Genomic DNA, 17,789 nt, shown 5'->3' with positions numbered 1-17,789 from the left:
GTCCCACGGACTACTTGTGTAGGTCAGGTGAGGCTTGATGAAGCAGACTGTACTCTTTTGCCAGCCACAAACCTACTGCATTTAAACTAAATGAACGCATGAGCTAGAATTGTTAATGGCACAAATGTAGCCTTTCAGAAAAACAACAGGGAGGTGCTTATGGTGCTCCAAGACACTCAGGCTGTTGGTGGCTGTGGGTGCTCCTTTGGTCACACAGATGAGCAGTTGTAAACATTTACCCTTCTGCTAAACATTACATGGATTAAAAAAGTCATCTGAGGATGCAGGCAAATGCTGATGTAGCCATGCAGAGCACGTAGAAGTCAGTGATCAGAAGTCAGGGCCAGCTGGCTTCAATGTTTACTGTCCCCAAACATGCATAATTGCTAGCTACAAATACACTTTGAAGAGCAGAGGTCCATGGCCGTGAGGAGCTGTGCTACCAGGTACCCCTTCCTAGTTACTGACAGCTGATGACAAAAGTGCCAAAACATCTCCTGAGGTGTGTTATGGCCTGGCTTGGGGCTTTAGTTTTTTGATCATACAGCTTGGGCATTTATAACAACATGCTAAATTAAGCTAAATCCCTCTTCTACGAAAAGCAGAGCAGAAGAGGTAATTAACATGCAACTTGGTTCCCCCTCGCCCTGAACTTGGCAGCAGTTTAGAAACAATCCCACACTCAGAGGCTTTCTAACAGCCTTGGTTTACTCACATCAGGAGAAGAGGCCTGGGCAGTGGAGCCCACTGTGCAGCTGCAGGGCCAGCTGAAGTGAAAGACAACCGGAGACTCAGTGCTGTAAAGAATTACATACAAGGGTTGAAGCTAATTCTGGATTCTGTACATTACTCTGAGGTGAACAAAAACATGATCCAGTAGAGCGATACAACTGTGGCACAAACACAGATATTTTTGCTGTCAACATGGATTGATTTTGAAACTCTTCCAAAATCTGCATCTCTTTGCTTCATTTATCAGCGTTCTAATGACATGGTGGCTTGAAGAACAGATTCATTGTCCTACCAGCGAGGTCAGCAGTGGTTCTGCAAACCAACAGGTGGTCCATCACAGGGCCTGCTTCTGGAGAGAGGAACCTGCAAAATGTGCCTACACTGCTACTTTGTTTTACACCTTAGTTCATTTCTAAACGTGTGATAGTACTCATACTGTTTTATTCCAAGTGCTTCTGTTCCAAGCTGGTGAGCTCCTTTCATCAGCAAATGCTCAGCAAACCTTGCAGTCAGCCCCAGCCATGCCCTGCTGCATACAATGCCTGCCCTAAGCATCACTGTACAGAAACATTTCCTCGAGCTGTTAAAAAACTGTCCTGTTATTTTGAGCACTCTGAAAGAAAAGGAGTGGCACTGCCTCGAAGCAGAAGAATGTCAGCCTTGGTTCAGGGAAGACCTGGGTTTTGTTTGCAGAGAAGTCACAGACACCTCACTCCAGACAATCTGCAACATCCATGTTATAAAACACACATCTGGTATAGATGTGAAACCCTTTGTATCAGCTGGCCCAAGGCTGTCTTCATGTCCTGGCCATGAAGATGGTATATGTATTGCCAGAAATCATCTTTGCTTACCCTGGCACCAAACTCTAGCTAAGAGGATGTAGTCATGGCAGGGAAGCCAGGAGGGTGGTGACTCTGGGGCAGGACTCAGTGTTATGTTGAAGAACTTACCTGAAGTATGTCTTGAAGACCTACAAGGTTGCAGTTCATTAATTTCTATTCTTACAACAGAACTGAAAGATCTTTCTGCCCCTGGCCTTCAAGTCAGCAGGGAATGAATATGTATGGAAGGTAAGACATACTCACTCTGGTGGTGGTTCATGTAAGAATCTTCCCTGCATTTATTTTCAAAAATATATTTGTCATTTCTCTGTTATCCCACTTGACAGAGCCCATATGCTCATTTATACTGCAGATGGAGATTAATGTTAGTAACTTGTAAATCTAATGGGACTTTAATAATTTGCATAATTTGAGAGGTAAACATATCCATTTCAAACAATAATAGAAGGTATAGATGATGAAGGGTATTGTCAATTATCCAGAAGGAACGTAGTCCTATCATTCTCATTTCATCTAGATAGAACTGGGATTCATATGTCAGTCAAGCATAATATGGCAGTTCAGCTTCTGACTGCCATTAACACCATTACTTCAAAATAAGAAGTTTAGTATTTCATAATTTTAAAATGTTTCAAGATTTTCCTTAGCTCTCTTCTGATAGTTGTGCAAAAACTGTCTAAAAAGCACTCCCAACTAGAGACAAGCAGTGAGAAATACAACTGAGTTATAAAGAGACATGCAAAATGGTTGTGTTACCTTTTTCATATTGCAAAGCCTTGAAAATATTATTTCAGCTCTAAAGCCTCAGGAGAGAAAGGAGATAATCTCATTTTGCTTCAGTTACAAAACTCTCAAAAGTTTCCTGTCCATGTATTGTATTTATTGATTCTGAGGAAAGCTGTAGCTTTGTGTATTAAATACACAGTTTTCTATGTCATGTGGAAAGTGAACTTCTTAAACCAGAATGGCTGGAACAGGATTTTCTAAATCTATGTTTATGAGTTAAACCAAAATGTCTGAGTAATCATCTGTACTTAATGACTGTATTTGTCAGATACTTGAAAGAAATGTTAGAGTTTGATATTTACTGTCCAAGTCATGTGTTTAGAGCCCTGCTGTTACTTACAGAGTGTAATTTTACAACTCCAACTTTGAAAACTCCAGTTATGCTTATGGCAAGTTTGTCCATGGAAAAGTGTTACTGGTCCTAAGTAGCTGTTATTGAATTTTGTATTTTTTCTTTATGAGTAGCAATGATTGGCTTAAAAGAGACTTTTTAAAAACAGCAACCTAAAATCTTACATTAGATGTGCAAACGCAGGTTCTGGATACACTAAAATATCTCTCACTAGTTTGCTTCATTTTTTTCTTTAGCACATTTGCTAAAGAAGCACAATTTTGCTCTTAGCTCTAATATAAACTCAGTTCATGTGCAAGGTCATTCTGATCTGATGTATTGTGTTTATACATTCAAGGAAGAAAAACATGTGGATTTTGGTAAATCGTATTTAAGAAAACTCTAGCCTCATGTTTTCACTTGGTGAGGACTGTAAGCATTGGTGATTTTCTGTGAGCAGTTACACTGTTCAATGAGCCATGCCTAACAAAGTAATAAGGTTTAATTAGCTCAACTTAATCTGCCAGCATGCTGCTGGCAAGTGTCTGTTGATACAGCTGGCTAGTGATGCATGTATGTATGTGAAATAAAGTTCACTCTGAAATTTTTCTTTGCTTTTCAATTATTGTGTAGTTGAATTCTTGCAATTTCAAGTTGTCTTTTCATACAGACTCTGCTTCCCCACATACAATTTAAAACCAGGTCTCAGTTAATAAGATTAACATATTTTTCATTTTGAATTTTCATAGACACTCTTTGTAAGACATTCTCCATGCCTACACAAATCTCATATTCCTGTTGTTTAATCATGACAAAAGTTTGGATCATCCAACAAACCACAATTGGTTTGGCCAAGCCCCTAATCCTGTAATATCTCCAACATGTTGTTTCAGGATGCAAAAGCTGAGTACAGAGCATAGCTAGGCTTCTTAGAGCAACATCAGGTCTGCACAGAGATAATCACAGGGTAAAGTTTACAGCGCCTTCATTTATACCTTGAAAATAAGACTTTCTTCTTGTTGTTGCTGATGTTGGTATTCATCATGCCTTACATGGATTTCCAAATCCAAACCTCTGAGCCAAGGTTTCCTCATTTTTTGCTACTGACAGATTAACCTACAGTTGCAATTATTGACAACCAATGGATACTGAGAGGACAAGAACTAAATCTATATTAAGCAGTTCTGGCTAGTGCAGCCTCCTTGTGCTTCCCAGAAAAATTCACCAGGTCTTTGTGAATGTCCAAACAAATTTCATAGGAATGGGGATTGGATGGCAGAAGTGTAAAGGTAGGTCCCTGATGCAGTGACTCCCTGGAGCAATCACATCTGAGGAAACTCATCCCAGGGACTGGAAACAGACCTACCTAGTGGAGAGCAGAGAACTGGAAATGCCAGAAAGAGGCTGAGGTAGTAAAGCAAGAGAGAGGTGTTCTGTTTTTCTCTAATGAAACACATGCATCCACTCAGTAATAAAATCTTCCATCTAGCTGTCTTGTCCAGTGGTTTCTTGCAGCAACCTTATAAACAATATGGCAGAGAAATATTAAAACTTGGGGATCATAATCAGACATTAAACCATTATGTTTCAAAAACTGTTTCTCTATACAACATATTTTACTTTTCAAGACAACACCGTCAACAAGTGTGCCAGTGTATTTTCCCCATAGGTTTTGTCCCTGTGCAACAGAATCTTAGAACCAAAATTTATGTTGGACCTCTGCTCAAAACATGGCTAGTTAGATCAGGTTTCTGGAGGACATGTTTCCAAGGACAGATATTTTGCAACTTCTCTGGGACACCTCTTCCAGTTTTTAACCACTCGATGGTAAAAGTGTGCTCCTAATCAGAATTTTCTACATTTAAACTGTTCACTGATCTTTTCTCCAGTTTCTGCCAGCTTTACCAAGATGTGCTTCTTTGTCATCATCCAGCAACTTCTGAGCTGTTGTCTACAGAGAGGCCATTGCATTTGCTTAGCTGAACCTTGCTTCATTGAAAGAAAACTTCCATGGATCTCCTGCACCTCTATTTCTGTCAGGTGAGGTCTTTGTGTGGCCAGATCCACAGGGAGGGCATTGCAAACGCAGTAGAAAGGCTGAAAGGAGAATATTAAATGCTCTTGTCACCTTCCACTGCCTTGATCTGCTTGTAAAGTCTAAATGTGAAAAAAGCATTGCTGGTGGCTACCTTGATAAGAGTCAAGTTTCAACCACATTGCTGCTTTCCTGGAGAACTGCAGGTAATTTCCAGCTCTCAGGCTGTGCTATTCAGTGGAGCAAGCAGTTAGTATGTGGGAGTGAAACATAATCATTCAGTGGACTTGTTACTTGCTGGCTATCATTTAGAAGATAGTGAGGAACTGAATTGACATCTGTGTAAGAAAGCATAGTGAAAATGACCCATCTCTGCATAGAAAACCATCAATATTTGTTGCAGAGGTTAATTTTGTGCTAGTTCAGATCTATGATCTCAATGACCAGCATGAAAACAATGAGGGAAAAAAGGTTTTAATTAATGGCTTTGAAGCAGTTTCTAAAGAAAGACAGGAACACCCATAAAATCCACAGAGTGCCAAAAATAATTCCTTGCTTTTGCCCACAGAAATGAGATACAAGGCTTAGGTCTCAGTGGTTAGTTCAGTGTTGCCAAACTCCATGAATTCTGAAGTGTTTAGAGAGGCTGTTTACCCCTTAAACTTCTCTTGACCTTTCATCATCTTCCCCCACCCAAATTCCACCTCCATCCAAAGCACACATGTCACATCCAACTGGAGTGCCTTGGAAAGGAAACGGAGCTGGATTTGTGGGGGAATCAGGGGAAGAACATTTTGGCAAACAATGTTGGTAAAAATAAACTAGATAAACATAGTCTTTACTGTTAAAAAATTGAAAGAGAGGACATATCAAACTGCTCTTACTGCCTCTGAACTAATTTGCTCTTCTAATTTTGCTGTGTTGAATTAAATTAAGGTGTGTATCTGTGATGCCTTCATCTGTACGGCAACACAACTATGGAAAAGATACTTCTTTTGAAGAAGCAAGAATTAAAACTATGTGTGTTTACTCTAGCTGTGCTTTTGTCTTCATCTTTTTCTTAACTTCTTTTTAGTAAGGAAAGTGAATTAAGGAACCTCCTCATGTTATGCTATCCAAAAAACTGGCCAAAAAGTGAGTCATCTCAGATTGGAATAGCTCTGAGTTTCATTTATGATTCATAGGACTGTATTGAATGAGTTGGATGCCTGAACATGGTTTGGTCAATTTTGCCTTACATATATCATGATATTTCTATCCTATTAGGAAAATACATATGAAGTACTGTGCAATGACAATTAGCTGTTGATGCACACAGGCAAGTCAATCACTAAAATCACCATTGCCTTTCACTCCTTTACTTTCTTATTTGAAACATCCCTCCTATGCATGCTCTACTTTACCTGGTTCCAAGCTTTGGCTGCAGCTTTCTTCCAGACAAAGATTTACAGGAAGATTTTCCTGAGGACCAATTTGATTTCAAAGACCTTCTTCCAGTTATGGCCTCAGAGATTGAAGCTATAGAGCTGTCAGAACATCTCACTAGCTCTTCTTACTTCAGTTTTCCAGGAACAGCCACTCGCCTCAACATCCAGAAATCTAAGATTGCCATAAACAAGAAACAATATCATAAGTCAGAAACCATTTTGGTCTGGAAAAAAAGGGCCAGAAAATAAATAGGTTTACACCTCCATCAGAAAAGGATGACTCCATAAGCAAAGCATGTTCTAGCAGAGACTGTTGGCTTTCCAGCCCATTCTTCATATCTCTCATTCCCTCTGAGTAGCTGAATTTGACATTTCTTATGAGATTTCTCCAGTTTAAATGGACCTACAAGTGTTTGTTATGAGTTAATTACAAGATACATCTAGATTTTTATCACAATACCTTTAAAAGCACCTAAACCACTAGCTGCCTGCATTAAAAAAATCCCAAAAAGACAAAAAGGAAGATACCTTCCTCTGAAGCTGATTTACAGCCTCCAGGCTGCTCTATGCTGTGAGAATTGCAAGCAGTAAAACAAAGGACAAAGAAGACACCTTGGCTAAGGAGGCATCCTGCAAGTGGTGTGAACATGAGATAAGACTTGTACTAGAGCCTGTTACCTGTTACTTATGGCATAGTTTCTTATTTTGCCTGTGTAAAAGGGTGGATATGATAGTGGTGATAAAGGGAATCATTTCTCTGCAAAGTAAAGACTGAGAAAACAGCTGCTCTTGTGAAATGGTGAGAAAACAGAAATATTCTTGGAGGTTCTGTAAACATGTTGTCTTGAAGAGCACTGTTTTTCCCCCCAAAAAGGCAGATGTCCATGGGGAGCAGGTGGGAGGGAGAGGGAAATTACCAAGATAATGGTCACATTGTGCTGTGAGAGGCAGCAGCACAAACTGAGGTCCCTCTGGCAGCTGCCATGAGACAGGGAAGAAGGACACTGAGAGCAGCCTGGCAGTGTGCTGGGGATAATTAGCTGATCTGTCTGGGCAGACCACCATGCACAGGCTCAGGTCCATGTAAGTGTAACTGCACTACTGCTTCTCCCTTGCTTGGAGTCCAAAGGTTGGCTGGATGTCATATGCTGGCCACGTAGAATCCTTAAAGCTTTAAAACTTGGAAATGCTCGGAATAAAGATTCTGTTGTTCTGTTAACTTTCCATTCCTGTGTCATTTTATGTGACACACTCATTTCCATAATGTTTTGTTTATGTTATGTGTGTTTGAAGAAGAGAAATACAACTCTCCCAAACCTTTGCAGGAGTCAGATAACCATGGACCTTCCATTCTTCCACACAGATACTTTTTCTCCTGGCCAAATGACAAAGCACAAGCCAGGAATCTAATATATAGCAGAATCACTGAACATTATGAATTTCCATTAAAAAGACCTGGAAAGATTTGTGTGAAAAGCATTCCTTTGTTTTGTTCTGACTTTTGCATTCTCTTAGCATCCAGTGCTACAATTAAATACACTCCATTCCAGAAAACATTTATAGATCCATTACACCAATGAAACTGTTGATGCCTTCAGACATACCATTCTGAGCCCAAACCATACCTCATAGAATCACAGAACTGCTAGGGTTGGAAGGGATCTCTGGAGATCATCTAGTCCAACCTCTCTGCCGAGGTCACCTAGAGCAGGTTCCACAGGAATGCATCCAGGTGGGTTTTGAATGTCTCCAGAGAGGGAGACTCCATGGCCTCCCTGGTCAGCCTGTACCAGTGCTATGCCACCCTCAATGTAAAGAAGTTCTTCCTTATGTTGAGTTGAAAATTCTCATGTTTCAGTTTATGACCTTTATTCCTTGTCCTGTCATTGGACACCACTGAAAAGTGTCTGGCATCATACTCTTGACACCTGACCTTGAGATATTTACATGCATTAATGAGATCCCTTCTTTGTTTTCCCTAGACTAAACAGACCCAACTCCCACAGTCTGTCCTCATAAGAGAGATGACCCGTCCCCTTAATCATATTTGTGGTCCCTCTGCTGGACCCTCTCCAGTAGCTCCTTGTCTTTCTTGTACTGAGGAGCCTGGAACTGGACGCAGTACTCCAGATGTGGCCTCACCAGACCTGAGTAGAGCAGGAGGATCACCTCCCTGGACATTCTGGCCACACTGTTTCCTATGAAACCCAGTTTTTACCCAGGATACCAGTGGCCCTTCTGGCCACAAGGGCACACTGCTGGCTCATGGTCAACTTGTCATCCACCAAGATTCCCAGGTCCTTCTGTGCAGAGCTGCTCTTCCAGTAGGCCAACCCCCAACCTGTACTGGTACTTGGGGTTACTCCTCCCCAGGTGCAGTAACCTACACTTGCACTTGTTGAACCTCATTAGGTTTCTCCCCACCCAACTTTTGAGACTGTCAAGGTCCCACAGCATGGCAGCATAGCCTTCAGGTGTATCAACCACTCCCCCCAGTTTCATATCATTAGCAAGCTTGATGAGGGTGCATTCTATCCCTTTGTCCAGGCCATTGATAAACAAGTTGAATAAGGCTGGACCCAGTATTGATCCCTAAGGAACACCACTGACTATATGCCTCCAACTGGATACTACTCCGCTGATCATGACTCTCTGAGCTCTGCCATTCAGCCAGTTCTTGCTCCACTTCACTATCCTTTCATCTAACCTACATTTCCTGAGCTTACCTAGGAGGATGTTACGGGAGGCGTTGTCAAAAGCCTTGCTGAACTCAAGGTAGACAACAATCACTGCTTTCTCCTTGTTGACACATCCTGCCATGCCATCATAGAAGTCTATTAGATTGGTCAAGCATGATTTGCCCTTGGTGAATCCAAACTGACCACTCCTGGTGACCTTCTTTTCTTTTGCATACTTGGTGATGACCTCCATAATGATATGTTCCACCACCTTTCCAGGGTTGGAGGTAAGGCTGACCAGCTGGTAGCTTCCTGGGTCCTCCTTCTTGCCCTTTTTGAGGGAGGGAGTAACATTGGCCTTCCTTCAGTAACAATGGCACCCTTCCATTCACCATGATTTTTCAAAGATGGCAGAGAGTGGCTTAGCAACATCTGCTAGCTCCCTTAGCACCCATGGGTGCATCCCATCAAGGTCCATGGATTTATGAGCCTTGCTGTCTAGCCAGTCTCTAATCCAACCCCTTACAACCTCAGCAGTAAAGACTGCAGTAAAGACTGAGCAAAGAAGGCATTCAGTAATTCTGCTTTCATTATGTCTTCCATTACCAGGACACCCACCTGATTCAGCAGAGGCCCCAAATTTTTCCTAATGTCCTTTTGCTGCTGATGTACTTGTAGAATCTCTTGTTGTTTGCCTTGATATCCCTTGCCAGACTCAATTCCAAGTATGCTTTATCCTTCCTTATTGCAACCCTGCATACTCTGACAATGTTCCTATAGTCCTCCTGTGTGGTATGTCTCCTTTTCCACATCCCATAAATTTCTTTCTTTTGTTTGAGATCTGTTGGAAACTACCTGCTCATCCATGCAGGTCTCCTGCCCCCTTTGCCTGATTTCTTGATCGTGGGGATACACTGGTCTTGAGTTGGAAGCCTGAATATTGACCAACTCTCTTGGACACCCTTCTCTTCTAGAGCCCTAACCCACTGGATTCATCTAAGTAGGTCTTTGAATAGGCCAAACACTGGAAATTCAGTGGCCTAGTCCTGCTTATTGCCTTGCTTCCTCCACATAGGATCCTGAGTTCCACCATCTCATGGTCACTGCAGCCAAGGCTATCCCTAACATTCACATCTTCAGCCAGTCCCTCCTGGTTTGTTAGTACAAGGTTCAGCAACATACCTTTCATCATTGGCTCCTACACCTCTTGCATCAAAAAGTTATCTACAATGATCTACAGGAACTTCCTGAACTGTGTTTACTGAGCTATAAGCCTCAACAACTTCCTCCTTCTGATCAGGTAGTAAACACCCACAACAGTGTCATTCATATTAGCAGGCCCCTTAATTCTTACCCATAATCTCTCAACTTGTTCATTTGTCCCTGGGTAGAGCTGGGTACATTCCAGTTGCTCTCTCAGATAAAGAGCAACTCCACCACCTTACCTTGCTGGCCTGTCCTTTCTAAAAAGTACATAGTCATCCATGGCAACATTCCAGTCATGTGAGCTATCCCACCATCTCTCTGTAAATGCTATGAGATCATGGTCCCGTGATCACACATAGATTTCTAGTTTTTCTTGTTTATTCCCCATGCTGCATGCATTTGTGTGCAGGCACTTCAGAGAAGTCATCAAGCATGCAGGTGCCCTAGAAGGGGTGTAAGAGGATTCACCGTAGCCATAAACACCCTTGATGTGGTTAGCCATATGATCCTCATCTTGAGAAGCAGCCAAGGAACATCTGCCACTGCAGGGGATGGTATGGCCTACTCCCAAGTAGGAAGCAGTGGCATGAGCACTGCCACTTTGGACCCCATTCCCCAAGTCCTTCAGTTTAAAGCCCATCACATCAAATTGCCCAGACTGCTGCCAAAGATTCTCTTGCCCTTTTTTAGACAGGTGGATCCCATCACTCCCTAACAGGCTACCATCATTAAAGTACAACCTATTGTCATAAAAGCCAAAACCTTCTAGATGGCCCTAACCATGAAGCTAGATGTTTTTCAACTGCCTCACCAGGGCTTTATAGTCTTCCTTGATCCTGGTCTTTTTTTGCCTTGTGATATCATTTGTACTCACATGAACAAGTACTAGGGGGTAGTAGTGCACGCCCTTGTCAATTTGGAGTACCCTCTCAACAACATCATGGATGACTAAGTCCCTGTAGGCTGCATACTTCTTGAGGTATGTGGTTAGCCATATGATCCTCATCTTGAGAAGCAGCCAAGGAACATCTGCCACTGCAGGGGATGGTATGGCCTACTCCCAAGTAGGAAGCAGTGGCATGAGCACTGCCACTTTGGACCCCATTCCCCAAGTCCTTCAGTTTAAAGCCCATCACATCAAATTGCCCAGACTGCTGCCAAAGATTCTCTTGCCCTTTTTTAGACAGGTGGATCCCATCACTCCCTAACAGGCTACCATCATTAAAGTACAACCTATTGTCATAAAAGCCAAAACCTTCTAGATGGCCCTAACCATGAAGCTAGATGTTTTTCAACTGCCTCACCAGGGCTTTATAGTCTTCCTTGATCCTGGTCTTTTTTTGCCTTGTGATATCATTTGTACTCACATGAACAAGTACTAGGGGGTAGTAGTGCACGCCCTTGTCAATTTGGAGTACCCTCTCAACAACATCATGGATGACTAAGGTAGGCTAGGCTGCATACTTCTTGAGGTTCTATCAGGCTGGCAGATGGGTGCCTCAGTGTCCCTTAATAGAGTCGCCCATGACAATCACTTGATGTGTTTTTATGGCAACCACTGTCCACTGCTGGTGCATGTGCTCCTTGTTGGACTTGCTCGTGGACATCTAAAGCCTTTAAAGCATCATGTCTGGTTTTTGATCTGGATGTTGCAGGCTGGACATTGAATTGGAGTCCTGCTTCTGTGGGTCATCAAGGTTCAAGGTGTCTCACAGTGGTATCCTTTGTAGGTGCATGGTTCCAAATCCACATATCTATCTCTGTTTCAGCCCCTCTAACGCTGCACAGCCTATTAACTGTCTCTTGCTATTCTGCCACCTGCACCAACAGGCATCAACCTGTGCACATTTTGTGCAGATACTAGCCTTTTCTCACAGAAAAGTGTCTGGGCATCCACTGCAAGCCACCAACTGTACCAACATCTTCTTCCTCACCAGTTCTGACTCAGTGGAAGCATCAAATTTCTCAGGGGCTGTCTCAATAGACACACTGGTTTTGGCTCCAAGGCAAGTACCCCCACCATTACAGGAGAAACCTAGAACACTTACCTGAGCTGTGGACTTACTTGCAGACTGCACACCCTCCCCTCAGGCCCAGCCCACATGAATTGCCACATCATGTCCTTCTGACACCCCATGCCCTGTTTGTCACACTCCCTAGAGCCATTTACATCTCCTGTGGTGCTCCTGGCAATGTCCCCTTCTTGCCTGATTGGCTTTCAAGAGATTCCAAGTCCTGACAGAATTCTGGGCTGCTTCTCAGGTGTCCCTGAGCATAGGTGATTATGCTACTGGTAACTCATTTTGACATGCCAGGAGTATGAACATGATATGTGAGGTTACCAGTGCCCTTTGAAGGTTGCAGGAGAGCATTACCTTGAGGAATACATCTCTCAAGAGGACTTCCTGAGCCTAGAGGTTATTGTGATTAGCAGGTGATGGTTGCTGGCTAGCTAGGATGAAAGCCCTTCCTTGGTTTCACTGAGGCTTCTTGATCACAAAATTCACAGTAGGCAAGACAACCAAGAAACAAAATCTCAGGAAAGAAGCAAAACCCCAACAGACTGAAAGAAGAAATGCTGTCCTGAACCAAACCATGACTGCAATGGATTTGTGACAGTCTTAATGTTGACAGTTTTGGGGGGTTGTGTAATCCTTCTGTGTTAATGTGCACATTATTACTGCACATTATTTACTACACAAATTCGTTGCACATTTCCAGAGAGGGGCATGCCCTGCTTGTTGCCAAAATAGAAAATAAATAATAAAACAAGGCAAGACATGTATCATTTCTACTCTATCTGAAAATGATTCCCTATCATGATAGTTTTTGGTTATCCAGTTCTTAATTCAGCTTGATTTTTCTCCACCCACTTTCAAATGAGTTAAGCAACAACGTTGTCTCTCAAAGTGAGATGGGTTGATATTTTTTCCTACTAACAGAGAGAGACTATTGATCTGACATCTGTGAGGAACAACAAACATAAAGTCTCTTATTATTTGCCTACAGTCTTTTGCCACTGCAAAGCTGGACTTTGGCAATTTGTCCTGAATTAGTCCTAAGATTTGCCAAGAACTTTTAAATGATCTTCTGTAGAATCAGTTTATCTGAATTACACCAAGTCCTTGTATATTTAGAAGTATGAAGCCATTCAGCAAATACTGAACATACAAAACACAGTTATGAGTAAGAAACTTTTGTCATTGGTGTACATGATTTTGAGGAGGTCTTTGAGAGGGAATGTCAAGTGTTACATGTCTGGCAGGTCAACATGGAATGGTTTTTGTATTCCTTATTGGTATGCTTAAAGCTACAATTTACTAATATTTATGGTATTAATTTAATGCCAAAGAAAATTAAGATTCCCCCAAAAATTTATAATTGTATTTTAGAAATATTCACCATAATTTTAAGTTCTGTTTTTCACAGACATTTTTAGAGACCAAGGTCTAAAAAAATTTATATATTTTCCTACCAGTTTGAGATATTCTATAACAAAAGATTTAACCAATCTGTAAATTAAGTGCTTTCACTGGCTTTCTATATTTTACTACAACATGCTAAGGATGCCGATTTAAAAACAAGAGAAAAAATAATAAAATAATTTAAATATTTTATGCTTTATGTTTCTTTCCTTTCCTAACTGTGCAACTATCTAGTGTATTGGGTATGTTGGGTATGTATGAGTTGAGTCACTATAAAACAACACAATAGCAATAAGTTAGACTCAAGAAACCTTAAGTGAAAAACTATGACTGTCAATTCACAGTCTGTTTTTACTCTATAACAGTAATCTACTGCTAACATTTAGAAAGGTGAGTTCTCAAATAAAATATTATCTGCATTTTTTCTATGTGTTTTCCTGTCCTGCTGAGGAAATACAAACTCTCTGGAGTTATAATTTTTCATTCCCCCTTTTTTTTCTGCCTCAGTCTGACAAGTCTAGCTGGAAAATATAATAGTGAAGGTGGCATCAGTAGAAGGAAAGAGAAATGACAGTGACAAGTATAAATGCATAAAAAGGAAACTGGTGCTATGTCATGGACTGCTCCATCAGACTTTTATTCCTGCTGAGGAAATACAAACTCTCTGGAGTTATAATTTTTCATTCCCCCTTTTTTTTCTGCCTCAGTCTGACAAGTCTAGCTGGAAAATATAATAGTGAAGGTGGCATCAGTAGAAGGAAAGAGAAATGACAGTGACAAGTATAAATGCATAAAAAGGAAACTGGTGCTATGTCATGGACTGCTCCATCAGACTTTTATCTCAAGGCACTGGCAATAATAGCTATATTAGTAAGATAAGACAAAGACATTTTGCTGCTGTGGCTTCCTTCCTTAGTAGAATAAACATTATCTATAAAGCACAAACAACCTCCTTTTGCCCATGAGGAGAACTTCCACTGGGGAGGGGATGGAGTAAGGCAAGCTATAACAGCTGAGCTCGTCTACCCTTTGCATTGGCATGTCCTCCAGTGCCCAGTCATTGATCTTGCATCTTGATGCCATACTTGGTAGAAAAACTCAGAGAAATTAATGGAAATTCACTTCACTATTAAAGAAATCTGCATTTAAGACTAGTCATCAAGGGTTAGTGGATTAAAGATTCAGGATTTACACCTTGCTCCTCCTTTTCCCTGTTTCCCTTCTCCTTCTCTCACATACATACACCATGACTGTACAGCAATAGCTGCATCATCTGGAGACTTTGAGCCATCCGAATGCCCCACAGGAGCATGTCAGAAAGGGCTTCTTACAAAACTGGTGAAAAGTGACTTGTATTTTGTTAACACTATATGCTATACTCGGCTGTAGGCTGGAGGAAATACCAGTGTCTTTTGGGCAAGGAAAAATAGCTTTTGTGTGTTAAGGGACTAATAATGCTTCTAAGGATAATTGTCAAAAGATGAGCATGAGTATATAGTGGTATGTTCATATTAGCGTTCCACCGGATCACAGGAATTTGGCCAGCAACATGCTGGTCTCATCAGTCATTTTTCTGAGGGTTTACAATTTTCCCAATGAAGAGGATGGTGTGGGTGAATTTATCCAGGATAACCAGGAGAAAGGGCCTGTTGAATTTGACTCGAGGTGGACGAGGGAAATCACCAGATCTCCAGGTAATCTCCTTCACTGTGACAGCTGCTGCTTCAGTGCCATTCTCATCAACATTCAGCATGGCTTTGTGGATCACCTGCAAGAAGCAAAGCAAAACAGCCTCCAGTGGACAACCTAACAAGAAGAGAGTAGCCTGCCACCCTCTTCGCTCTTGCCAAAGGGAGCCCTGCCTAGAGTCAGATGCACCACAGCCCCTGGGAAGGTCATCACCAGTATCTCCCCTTCCCACCTCAGCACCATCAGCCATCACACCACTCAAGACATCCTCATTCACTGCACGCGCAGGGACAACCCTCAAACTGAAGGCAGCCAGAGAGCACTCAAGATGACTGATGGCATGAAACTCTGGAAGTAAAGAAACCTGGTAATTTAGCCTAGACTCCTTGGCAGCTTCACGTATGATTGTGAATTTACCCTGTCATCTAGCTAAAAAAATAACTTTTTAGAACACTAGAAAGGCAGGAATGGCAAACAGCCTTTTGCCCTCTGTAGGAGGAATTAGAGGAAATTTTTTCAAAGCTAATGTGGTACATTTAGATAATTTTGTTTAGTGGCTAAAAGAACATTTAATTATATGTATGTCTTCCTTATCTTCAAACCATGAGTATCTAACCCTTTGTAAGCATGTTTGGCTTCAGGTTTTTGAAAGATAGGGCTTGCTTTGCCTCCAGACTGGAGCTGTTGATGATTGAGCAGTGCTTCAGAGAGACTGGGATAAGCTCTTCATGGGATATTAATGTCAGGTTCCTGGGAACAGATAAATGCAGTGGTTGCTGCCTTTGATGTGCTGACTTACTTTTGAAACCATCAGTCCAGGCTCCTCAGTAATCCCTGACAGATCAGCTTGTTCAGTGAACACATCGATCATACCCATTTGTTTGACTATCCTTTTCACATCATAGGTACCAGAAATAGAAAATTTTGGAATGTGCAGATGAATTTTTCTGTAACAAATAATACAAATAGGTTCAAATTGTCATCTTGGTAACACTCCTCAATGGCCTCACTACAGTGACACTTCACATTTGTTTTTCTAAATCTTTATTTTCTTCTCTCAGGGTTCAGATAGCACTTCTGAACAGGTTAGCTACTTAATAGGGAGAGTTGGAGCAGATTGAGTCCATGCTATCCCCTGCCTCCACAGAAGGGTTCATGGAGTGGGGTGGAAGACACAACTACACCAAATCACTGGCAAACAGAGCTACTACTGCCAGGTAGGAGGGTTTTTTCAAAATACATGGCTGTCTGTCCTAAGGCTGTTCAATTATACCCCAGGGCCTGGACCAGCACAGAAATAGCTGCAGTAATGGTGAATCAGTCAGCTTTACATGCAATGCCCTCAACACTAACACCCAACAGCTACTCCATTGTAGTTCCCCAATGCTCATATGAAACAAGAGTCTGTTAACTTCATCATGGTGCTAAGCAACTTCTGGTTGAACCAGGAACTGAAACCAAGATGGATCCCAAGTTCGATGGCCTATCTCTTCACTACCCACAGCTCTTTTTAATTTTCCAACTAAGAAAAAGGAAGTCTATCCCAGAAGGACCATTAAGTGAAGAAAGTTTGGTAAAATAACTTGGCCTTTAATGTTTTGTCTTGGTGAGACAAGCACTACTAATCTGTAACATGGTCACCTCTCACCTTAGCAAAAACCCTTACCTGTCTTGGAGGAACTTTTCCCACTTAGATACAGTTCTTTTTAAGAGGGCATCTTCCACCTGCTTCATCTTCCCCTTGTCAGGCAAAACAAATAGTGCTGCAGCATCTCCATTGTAAGGTATCTGAACTAGCCAACAGGACAGCTCTTCATCAAAGTAATTTCTGTAGTAACCTTTTCGATACATCATGTCAACTTTTACAGGTGTTTGCTCATCCACAAAAAAGTCCTCCTGTATTGTATATGATGTACTGAAGGGTTTCTTCCAATGGGCTTTTGAAAAAAAAGAAAAATAATTCAGTGCAATACAAAGGAGAATCGTCACAGTGAATCTTTCCTTTGATTAGAGCAAATATCTTTTTCATGTTACTTCATCCTCAGGTGTTACAACATTGTAACTTACTTTTCTCTTTTTTTTAAGTGCTCAAAGACAATTAGCAACAGATAATACTGAAAACACTATCTTTCACAAGAGCACAAGTCTGCAATTACATTAAATAATTTACCAAACTCAACAAAGATACTTGTTTTAAAACTTCACTAAACCACATGAGGACACATTTTTACTGGCAATGAATATACATGGGTTTACAGCAATACTTTCCAGATACTGAACATGATATCCTCCATTTAAAATGTTTAAACTAGAGGTTTATACTCTAAAGTTTTCATTCCCTGTGGTAAGCAATAATTATCCAAGCTAGAACCTTTACACCCTTTGATATTTCTTACCTTTAAAGAAGACATAGTTAACCAGAACCATTGCAGTGAGGGGATCAAGATTTTCCACTAGCTTAACAATTTTCCCATTTGTCTTTTCCTCAATATAACTGTTGATCTGATTCTCAGCGCCAACAGAGTTGTTAAAGTCAGTAGAAAAGACTTCAGATTCATAAAAGCTTTTGACATCATCCAAGAACTTCTGTAGTGGTTTTAGTGTCTCTTCTATAAAAAGGGCATTGCCCAGGCTC

At 41.4% G+C, this 17,789-nt stretch overlaps 1 protein-coding gene across 1 annotated transcript in view; it reads right to left on the bottom strand.

The window, feature by feature from the left end:
- Positions 1–15,026: 15,026 nt before the first annotated feature.
- Positions 15,027–17,789, bottom strand: part of LOC103806487 (alpha-1-antitrypsin-like) — a 3,195-nt gene continuing 432 nt past the window's right edge. The window contains exons 1-4 of the mRNA XM_009079181.1: positions 17,551–17,789; positions 16,821–17,091; positions 15,954–16,101; positions 15,027–15,233 (exon numbers count right to left, since the gene is read on the bottom strand). The exon at positions 17,551–17,789 is cut by the window's right edge and continues 432 nt beyond it. Coding sequence (XP_009077429.1) covers positions 15,027–15,233; positions 15,954–16,101; positions 16,821–17,091; positions 17,551–17,789 — 865 coding nt within the window. The remainder of the gene's footprint in view (positions 15,234–15,953; positions 16,102–16,820; positions 17,092–17,550) is intronic.

The sequence above is a fragment of the Acanthisitta chloris genome, unplaced genomic scaffold, assembly GCF_000695815.1.
Source record: "Acanthisitta chloris isolate BGI_N310 unplaced genomic scaffold, ASM69581v1 scaffold3217, whole genome shotgun sequence".
NCBI lineage: Eukaryota > Metazoa > Chordata > Aves > Passeriformes > Acanthisittidae > Acanthisitta > Acanthisitta chloris.
This window is presented reverse-complemented; position numbering and strand designations above follow the sequence as displayed.